This window comes from Anopheles aquasalis, chromosome 3 (assembly GCF_943734665.1).
Source record: "Anopheles aquasalis chromosome 3, idAnoAquaMG_Q_19, whole genome shotgun sequence".
In the NCBI taxonomy this organism is placed as follows: domain Eukaryota; kingdom Metazoa; phylum Arthropoda; class Insecta; order Diptera; family Culicidae; genus Anopheles; species Anopheles aquasalis.
The window spans coordinates 26,645,952-26,656,595 of NC_064878.1; the positions used below are offsets into that span (position 1 = coordinate 26,645,952).

Sequence of the window (10,644 nt, forward strand, 5' to 3'; positions counted from 1 at the left end):
GAAATGCCGAGTTAAGCCATCAATCTCTAGCAATTGAATTCAAATTAAATTTACCATGTCTTTCGTAACTTCATGCTCTATCAACTTAGTTGATAAATCAATATTATTTCGTATAAGCTAATTAATAAGATATTATCTTAAATCTTACTTACAAAAGATACACGAAACGGTAGCCAAAAACAGACAGGGAACACCAACCGATCAGTGTCTTAATGTTCCATCTTAATTAAGCCCGGGACAGGAAGCAACCTGCACACTCATGTCGCATCAGACTTTACTTGCACACCTTTCCCTTATCACGCACCGTAATCGCGTCTCCGGATGGTCATGTATCAAGACCCTCAGCGCGACTGGCATAATGGCTTTTATCGTTCTATCGATCGTGCCGGGACCGGCGAGAAAATCACTCATTCTCGACTCGTTCTCGTCACTCAGGGCATATCGCTGGCCGCTTTTATCGCAAAGCGACCGCATCTTGTGTGATCATCTTACGCACAAACAGATAGTAAAACCATTTGATTTATAGATGCATCCATTAATCACAACAAAAAGGCACAGAATGCGGTGACTACCTGCAGCGCACCATCCCCGTTGCTGTTGATTTACATCTTAAAGAGAGTGTGGGGTTGTAATAAAAAAAAGGCCGAAAGATTAATGGAGACGATAATTATTCAATTTGTTGACAACCATTTAGCGCCCGATACGCTCGATACCGCTATCGTGGCGTAGCGATCAACCACGATCAGTAATCGCTGAAGGTACACCAGTGTGACAAAAGTGTCTGTTTCATCTTTCAATTATCAAAGGGATTATGTGGGAAAAAATGTTTTTAAATAAACACGGTACGGCATCGGTTCGTAGGCATCACCAGCGGGCTACCTGCGGGTAATTTATGAAAAAAATATTTGATTTGACTCTGGGGATGCGGTACGGAACCGGCTTTTCACCGAGGTGCTCGTTAGGCGCAGCTTTCGTTCATTAATTAACGTGGTAGTTAGCATAAGCGGTAGGTTTGCTTGCCTGGAACTCCCGTGCATCCTCTTCGGTGCAGCGTCGATAGCCGAAACGAGGCACAGAATTGATCCTCGGCCTTTGCATCGACGGCTTGTCGACGCTAATGAGCACAAATGTTTATACGGATCACGTCGCATTACTCACGATTTTTTGGGGAGGAAGCGCAGCCACACATAACTTTGCAACCGTTGCAGACCACGCACAATGGAATGAGAGGGGGGAGGGACAGCATCATAAATGATCAACTCTAATTTGGTTAGGGAAATTCCACACCGCGGCCACCTTTAGGGGGGTTTGCGGTGATCCTTTTTCGGGCCATCCACCTTTTTCGTACGTTGTTTCATTTCTTTAATCATTTTTTTATCTCTCTCCCGCTCTCCTCCTTTTTTTCTCTATCTTTCTCTTTTCCTCGCCGTGCAGCTCTGCTACCCAGCGGCGCGTGTCAACCAAGAAGCCAGCAAGACGAACCACTCCTCTACGATGCATTCTACGAGGGACCGGCGAACAGGTTTGGCTCCAGTGCCTGGCCGGATGGCAGGTTCTTGTGTTTTTGCTTTGCTTTTTTGTTTTTGGTTTCGATTGTTGCTTGACTGTAATGCTAATGTCTCCGCTTGCCTGTGTGTGCGTGTTTGGGTGTGCTCCTGCACTAACCGGATGCCCGTCGTCCTCGATTCCGCACGAAATTCCTGCGCTTATCGGGCACTTTTAATCAAGCTCATGGACCAAAAACTTGGAGCCCTGTGATCGATTTCATGTCGACCGTGACCGGGAATGCACTTCTTAATGCCGTTTTGATTAATGTGCGTGATTTTCGCACCGAATCCGAGCCTTTAAGTGCTCAATCTTGCAACGGGAATCTTGGAAATAATTTGAAACAGTTTGCACTCTAATTGGCCTTAACCGCGTGGCCACACCAGCTCAGACCACTAAACCGCAGGTGGTCCGCTCGAATCGGTCGGTCGTTATCAAACCGGGCCTAATGATCGTGTTTTCTTCGATTTGCCAGACAAGCTAGCCAGCTTCTAGCAGCCAAACGGAAATGGCGTTGATCGAATTTGAACCATTTTTCAAAATTTCTCCTTCTCCACCGAGACGCAGACGCAGTCTCCAGCGTAGACCATTCATAAACCATACAGGATCTGTTCGGCCCACCCCCCCGGGGAGATCCTATGATTTCTTCATTTATAAGCATGATGATCAGCAGCGTCATCGGCTATACACGGTTGCGCCAGAGAGTGATAATGGCCCGCTGTGCAGAACCGGAATCGCAGTCTGGCTGTGCGGTGGAAGTCCAATTTTGCATTCGTACCACATGTGGAGGGGTGGAGAGGAACATGCCAGAGCAAGGAGGATCAGTTCCCGTGTGTTTAATCGGTCATGCTAATGATTTCGCTTTAATCCGCAACGCAGCCAATTCGTCACGGTCGTTTAGCGCCTCCCGGAGCTGGCCAATTATTCGGCAGAGGTGGGCAGAGGAGACACCCGCTGTGCCGTCTTCGCAGATCCGCAGACCAACTCGTCCAGCACCATCGTGGCCAATCGGGCCGGTAATGACCTTTGGGGAAGGTGAAAGAAACGGGTGGCACACGTTGTAAAATCAATGAATTCACTCCGAATGTTGATTCGATCGTAGCGTTCGCTCGCTGGGTAGTATGGTTTTGGTTTGATTCAGGTGCCCTCCCCCCATTATATCCGCACTTTTGCTCAATAACTGTCATCTCACGCTGGCACGAAGGCGCAATAAACCTTCCTTTGCTTCCAAACCTCTTCAAGCTAACACGCATGAACCTCGAATTTAACGATCCTCTCGTGTTCGGTGAGCTATGCATAAACGTTGATCGATCAGCATGCTTGCAGCCCAACAAGTACTCTCCGACTAGATGCGTAGCTCAGCAGCCCACTTGGACAGTGAAACACATCATTGGCGCAGCGGGGATGTTTTGCCGCGGTACGACGATCGCGCCACTCGCTGAAATCGTAACTAGAATTTAATAAATCGTCCCTCACGCATGACTTAAACAGTCCAGCAACAGTCAAGTGGGAGAGAAGGTTGGTAGATGGCCATAAAAAGCCTTACTTTACTCACTTTGCTAATCATCGGCGAGTTCCCCGCGAGCGAGAGCGACTGTTTTTATTCGTCGCTAGTAGTAACACAGCAACCGAGAGGCAGTCCAGCGGACAGTAAAACACATCCTTCAGAGTTGAAGCCTCGGAATCAGGCTCCAATCCAATGTGTGCCCTCGTGCCCTAGCGATCCATCCGGAATGGCCGGTTACGGCGATTTAGTAGTATTATTGCCGACTATGTATGTTCCACGTCCGACAACAGCAGCAGCAGCAGCAGCAGCAGCAACAGCAGCAAGTGCATCGAGTATGTTAATTCCTAATGCATTTTGAACGGCCCACTAGACGCCAGCCAGCCATGTTATCGTCCCGTCCTAGACATCTGTGTCGACGTTTGGACGCGTGTTCGGATTACAATCTTTTTTCCCTGCTGCTACCACGGCATGACGGAGGGAAAAATTAATTAATTGACATTGCTATTGACCATTGGATTTATCTGGCCGTTTATTCAGGCCCCATTTGTAACCGACACACTCGCTGGTTCTGCCGTGGTACGCGGACAGTTCTCCAAGCGGAGCAACTTGTTGCTTGAGCCCTCTAAAGCCCCCCACACGCCGCAAGGTGGTGGTCCCCGGGGGGGTCCGGAAAAGTGTCTTGAAATGTGACCCTACAGCAGCGTACTTCTTCTCGTGGACCGCGTTCCTTTCAAGACAAACGTTCAACAGGGAATGGGGCTGGAATGGAGGAATGTGTTCGGTTAACATATTGTCCTCGATTTAGGCTGTTAATTGAAGGTATTTGCCGGTCTGCTGGTAGTCCAGTAGCGCAGTAATGTAATGTTGTGTAATGTGTAACACCCCGAGTCGAGTCGAGCCCACACAAAATTGAATTCCACTCGCGTTGCCGACCTTAGTGGCCAACCGCGGATTGTGGAGTTTCTATTCAAATGGGCATGACCATCGGGCACACCGGCACCGTAAGTTAGACATCTTTATCTATTTGCCCGGACGGTCACTCGCTCGTAAACGTATCCAGTAGCTTTGCTGATTGAATTGAATAGAGCTCGGCACAACGGGGAGTAGCGTTGACCATTAGCGGCCACTAGATTCGCGCCATTTCTTAGGAAGTTTATGTCCCATCGGTACCGTGGAGATGTCAACTAGTGTCACCGGATAGCGGTAACCGGATGGTGGAAGGTGATTAGATTAGCGTACGATGTGTCAATTAGCGGGTCTTGAATAGTTGTTGAATCAAGAATCAAATGTTGTGCGATCGATCATTCGCAAAAAGATCGCTCCAGCAGGAACTGGAGTACAGTTGCTTTGAAGATAAGACCGAATTGAGGCGGATGCTTTTAAGGTGAACATGGTCTAGCGCGATCAATTTCCGATCATCATCATGGACAACAGATCTCTTCAGCAATCCAACAACTATACCACACTGTCACCACCGGATACTTAACAGACTCCTGCGTAAGGGTGTATCGCGTGCTCGCGTGGCCGCATGCGTTCTCAGAGAGAGTCCCAGCTGCGCTCAAAGTGACTCCATTTGCATAGTCATCAATCGTGGCGCGCGGGATTGGATGTGTCTCTAAATAAACCAATTTAGACGCTCGACGACAAATAATCCACCCACGGCAAGTCTAGACCACACTCTCTGTGTGGACTCAGGGGAGGGAGAAGTGTTGACGAAGCCCCACACTCCGTACACAAGCGCGCCGCTGGTGCACGGTGTGGGGGATTGCGATGGGATTGCGTAGTGATCGTGCCGTGGCGTGCTAATTCCTGCAGTAAACAAACATTTAGTCTTCAACCCAAGCGTTCCGTCAATCCCTGGCCCCGTAGCCGTCGTCGGAGGATGATTGATGAAGAACTTACCTGCCACTAAGCTGGAGGTGCTCTGGGGCAACGCCTGGGTCCGCCTGGAACGAGGCCATTTAATTATGAACCAATTCCGCGGCAGCATAACTACCAACCAGCAAACAGTATCATGGTCTAGCACTGCCGTTCGTGTGGCAATGATCCGTCTCCGTATCTCGGAACCGCAAGTACCGGATCCGTCACTAACTGTTGCGGACCCCCAACGAAGCCTCTGTGTTGTGCCCTCTGGTCCAGTCCGGTACCAGTCAGATGTGACTGGAGTTGATGTAAGCAACTGAATGCTGTTGGAGAAGTTTGAAACATTATTATCCGATCAGGCCCGTGCGCGCCGCAATTACTGGCCAGCGCCAACGTGTCCGTTTTCGAGTCAAGTTTTGCCAACCGCCGTCGCCGCCCCAGAAGACGCAGCTTCTGCTCATGCCTGGGGTGTATAATTACTATCATTGGAAATAAATTATGCGTTCTTCCTCCTGGCGCGGCGCCCGCGCTGATGAAGCGATGGGAAGCGAATGTTAAGCGAGCGCAAGGCGCCTTGCGCCGGCCGGAATCGAACGATAAAGTCCGCTAATCTCATAATTGAACGCAATGAAGAAGCAATATTTAGCGTCAGCGTGAATTGAGAATTCAATTATCGTTCGAACCAGGCCTGGCCTGAGGATCGCGATCGCTCCAATCACGGACGACTGCGTGCGGTTGGTCTGCGGCTTATTATTCAATATCCTGCAACGGAATCCGACAGAATGATCTCACAATAAAAAAGCAGCGGAAGATTTACAACAGCACAGCCAGGGACAGAGGGCACCAGAAGGCAGTTCTCGAATGAAAGACAGTTCATTCAAGACGTCGCGCATCCATCTTCTTCACACAAGACACGCACAGGAAATGGTTTGGTTGCGCTCTGCGACTGGCATTGTGTCGACCATCAACTGGGACAACAACGCATGTAAAGACTGTATTTATTGTTCTATAAATGTGCATTGATAACTTGCAAAAAAAAGAGCCATAAAGGCTCTGGGGGGAACCATTGTGGCTGTTTTGGTATTTATGGCTTCGGACATTATCATTTGCAATCCAGCGTGACGCGAATCCTTTTACAAAAAGCGGTAATAAAACATGGTGCTCCCGCTTTGCATAGTACCTTTGTTGGGAGTTCGCGGTCATAAAATTGATGTCTGAATGTCCTAAATCATCCTCTGAAGTGTCCATAGTGGTTGATTAATGCCGGAGATTCCGGTTCAATTGCATTAGCAAAGGACGTACGCAACTCAATTTAATTTAAATGCAAATGTGACGCATTCAAACAGAAGGAGTATGATGAATCCCTTCCAGCCAGACAAGCAATGATCAACCCTTTTATTAAGTGGTCGATCTGAGGGTCGCTCAGCATCCCAACGGGCCCGATGGGAGAGAATTAATTGCCTTTCCATTCTCGGCCAGACACCTTTTCTGTTGCAAAATAGCCAACGCTTATCGCAGACCGGCATCAGGTAGCACGGAAGGCCCTGTGTCTAGATTGTTTCAACAAATCCTAGTTGTGTGCTTGAATTATGAGTCTCCAAGTCAAGGGGGTACACGCGATCGTATAGCGACGATACATAAATACCCGCATGAAGCCGATTAGATAAGTTGCCGGTGGACAGTGTGGAGAAGCGTGAACCGAATCGAACCGTGATGAAGCCATACTGTACACTCCTCGCGACATACACCACAGGCAGCTGGGCAAACAGTCGATGCAACGGGGATGCATTACCCTATCAAGATACTGGAAGTGACACAGCCGTTCGGCGAGATCCTTCGCCTTCGTTTTCAACTCGCGTAGCGTACACCTGACACTCCTGTTGCTCGCTATTTCCTCACTCTTCGTACAGATCTTCCGCACAGTCGTTACCGAGCAGCAGCACCACCAGCAATCGGACCGGGCAACCGCAACATATGAGGCCACCATCGGTGGTCACGTCGGTCACAGGTAGGGCCACCTCGGTACGCCGTGCCATTCGACCGTACCGCGTGCACCACGATCGTTCCGGGGTTGTTCGCACGGGGCGCAATACTTTCGGCTACACAGTTACCAATCCATCGCTCGCGGGTTCCACCGGTGCCGTGACACGGCCACATCGAAGCAAATCGATCGATCGGTAAGCAATGTTATGTTTTCTTCATCATACATTTTCCTCCTCCCCAAACCAACTCCTCGGCGCATTAATGCGCGTGATCCTCCCGTCGGTGGCAAACGATTTATCTAAACAGTGAGATCTCGAAGAACCGGACCAGAGAGCCACCAGCTTCTCGATGGTTATCGATTTATGGATTTACATCGACGAACAAACGAACGCTTATCACGCAACTACCGCCAACTGTACAGTCGCTCCTGCTCCTGCTCCTTAGTGTAGTTCGTTGTCGTGGCCATTGAATGTTTGTCGTAGCTCGTTGGAAGGGGGCGCGGGGTGGGGCAAGCATGTGTGTCTAATCGGGCCGCTTATGCACCGAGAGTAACGAGATTTATCGTTATCCCCATCATCCCCTTCAACAGACCGTCGTCGTCCCAGCAGCAGGTGAACCAGCGCGTGTACGAGAATGTGCAGACCGGTACGATCATACTGCCGGTCGGTGGTCGAGCGTTTCTGGAACCGGATCACAACAGAACGATACCGGTGCCGGCACGCCAAGATGCGGGGGTAAGTAGTGCACGTTCCTCGAGGACGACTTCAAGGACGATTGGCGGTGGGAGGAGCTTGAAAGTTGTTTCAATTAGAGCCAATCAATTAAGAGGCACCCGGGACGAGCACGTGTAACGCTCAATTACGGTGCTACGATTACAGTTATTCGATTAAAATCCTCTGATTTGGGTGCTTTTGGATAATTGAGACCACCAAAAAATTATTTAAACAAGAACAGATTTTTTAATTGTTCTCTACGTCTAAATTTTCAATATGTAAATTAGTATTCAGAATATTACACAAGACATATAAAACAAGAAATTATTGCACTTAGCGTACCAGCTTCGTGAAATTCCCTTAGAACACCTCAGAACTACCAGGTGTATGCATATGAAACCGTTGTTTTCATTCTAAAGCTATATCTACGCCAAATGGAGCTGTAAAGCCAGTCTAAGTGTTTTATTTTGTTCATTAGGCACCCGTTAAACATAATCGGTATGCATTTTTTCTAATTTGACACTATAACAAATATTTTCATAACGATTAAAATGGCAAGTTCCGTTCCTAAAAACTGCTATTCGCCGACATCGTTCGTTTTTTACCTCCATCTCAAAGAATCGGCGGCCGAATCGCATCAAAATTTTATTGAAGGTTATGGTGGGTATGCTCTTACTGAAACACAGTGCAAAGTGCGGTTTAAAAATTTAAAAGGAGGGATATAAATGAGAGAACCACCAACCATCGAAATGTTACAATTCATCAATTCGCAGGCCTTATTGGCCAAAACGTTTACTAATGATCATTAAAAGCAACAATTAATCAATTTCGATCGAGACTTGTCAAAAAAAAAACAAGCAAAATATCAAAAACGACAAAATTGACCTATTTTTCTCGATGAAACTGCACCGCCACCGCGCGGAATATCGGCCAAGGACACGGTAAATGCCACAATTGGTAACAATTACAACTTGCGGCTAACTCACCAGGCTTGAATTTATCATCAATTTATCATTTATTTATTTGTTGGGCATCCAAAAATTGCCTAAGATGTAGTTGAAATGTGTAGTTATCGACTGCCATCACTTTGAAGAATAAATGATTATCCGTTTTTCCACAATAAACGTTTATTTTTCCGAAAAAAAACAACGGTTTCATATGCATACACCTGGTACATGTTTTCTCATTGACTAAACATAACTTTTTTGCCTCTCGCTATCCCCTTTCCAGGGCTACCGTACCCGCATGGGTCCCAATGGACGCAAACGGCCCGCCCGCCCCCAACTGCAGCAGCAGCATCAGGGTGGTGGTGGCCACCACGGTATGAAGCAGCACTCCCAGGCACACGGACGACGCCACGGCATCCAGCATCAGCAAAAGTTCACCGTTATCGATGGGCTGTGCATCAAGTGTCCACCGGAGAAGACAGCGATCGCCCGGAAAGGGCTCGACGGTGTACTGATCGAGCCACCCCTGTTGACCACGTGCCGCGATCGGCCCATCTCGAAGGATCTGTACGAGCTGGAGACACTGTTCGGTCCGAAGCTGAACTTTGTGCTGCCCCATTCGAACGGTGCTCCGTACAGTTTCCTGGCGAAGGTGATTAGCAAGCATACCGGTGCGGCCGTGCAGACGTGCGAGATGCGTTATACCGTGGTGGTGAAGCAGTGTCGTCGCTACAAACCGAAGAACCGCGATCTGAAGGTGATCTGCAATCTCGGCAATATCTGGGGCTCACGGTGTACGTTCCATTGCCGCAACGGTGGTTATCTGAGCCGACCGAATTCGTTCGTGGAGTGCAGCGAGGACGAAATCTGGGAGGGTGAAGAACCGTACTGCACGTTCAATGGTAAGCCGAAACCACAGAAACTGACCAGAGGAACGTTTGATGCTAATCTTCATCGATCTTTCTCTCTTCGACTTAGATGTATCGGATGACTACGCCGCGGATGCCAGCGATGGACACACCCTCTCCGGAACCGACTGTCAGCTCGATATTCCACCATCGAATGGACGGTTTGCGTGCGATCTGAAGGACTCCGACAGCGGGGGCGACGGCGAGCTAACGATCCCGAATGGAACCGCGTGTCAGGTGAAGTGCGACGAGGGCCATGACATCCCGGAGCATCTTCAGCCGGCCGCTTTCTTCGGTTGCGTGGATGGCCAGTGGAACAACACGATGCGCCCGTTCTGCTACAAATCATCGACGATCAACGTCGGCGGAAACAACCAGCGCCGCCGGGGATACGGTTAACCGTGTTCGAATCTCGAGTGCCTATTGGAAGGCACTAGACTTAGGCTCTAAGTAGTGTAGGTATGCCGCCGGTTTGTTTCATAGAAGCATCCTGCAACAACGCGAAACGACTATAGATTAGAAGGAAGTTTGACCGAAGAAGTGCGTTGGAGGAAGTGGTGCGTTATTAGGAATGTATTAGCTTAAATTACCTCTTAGCGGTAGGAGAGCTCAGTAGAATCGTCATTGGACGGTGAGTGTGAAGGAATGTGTGTGCCTTACCAGACCAGGCAGGTTGAAAACGAATCGACACACTCTCACAATGTACTTAACCTTGATCGCCCACGGATGGTTCGACTCGAGTGGGTGCGAGTATGCTTATCAATGTGCTTATTAAAATGCAACGCGGCTTTCGGCAGGATCCACGAGATGAGATTTAGAGCCAGTATTGGGCAGTGCGTGTCGCGGTATTCGGGGTCTTTTGTGACAAACAGTAAAAAAAACACTTTAGGTAGATTAGGAAGAAAGGGCAGTCAATATGATTGATCCTTACTGTAACTTAAAATTGCTGTGCCAAAAAACGAGGAAAGCATCATTACTGTTCCTTATACATTGCCCGTTCGTCTATCTATGTTTTCTTATGTTTTGGCCCTTTTTTTTGCAGCTTTTTTCGAACTTAACAATCTAGGTGAGGTAGCGGCATACACGGTACTCCTCGTTTAGTACCCCTCCTCTGAGACAGTCTGACACGGAGTGAACGGTGACTGTGAATGCGCAGCGTGGCGCGACGGTAGCTCATG

At 48.6% G+C, this 10,644-nt stretch overlaps 1 protein-coding gene across 6 annotated transcripts in view; it reads left to right on the plus strand.

The window, feature by feature from the left end:
* The window catches only part of LOC126578995 (RNA-binding protein lark), a 40,180-nt gene that overhangs the window by 16,190 nt on the left and 13,346 nt on the right, over positions 1-10,644 (plus strand). For 3 of the 6 annotated variants that reach the window (XM_050242184.1, XM_050242186.1, XM_050242185.1), the window contains exons 3-7: positions 1,435-1,552; positions 6,826-7,092; positions 7,488-7,632; positions 8,842-9,460; positions 9,537-10,644. The exon at positions 9,537-10,644 is cut by the window's right edge and continues 449 nt beyond it. In XM_050242184.1, coding sequence (XP_050098141.1) covers positions 1,435-1,552; positions 6,826-7,092; positions 7,488-7,632; positions 8,842-9,460; positions 9,537-9,865 — 1,478 coding nt within the window. In that variant the 3' untranslated portion in view covers positions 9,866-10,644. The remainder of the gene's footprint in view (positions 1-1,434; positions 1,553-6,825; positions 7,093-7,487; positions 7,633-8,841; positions 9,461-9,536) is intronic. The other 3 variants (XM_050242187.1, XM_050242188.1, XM_050242191.1) reach the window with 3 other exon arrangements.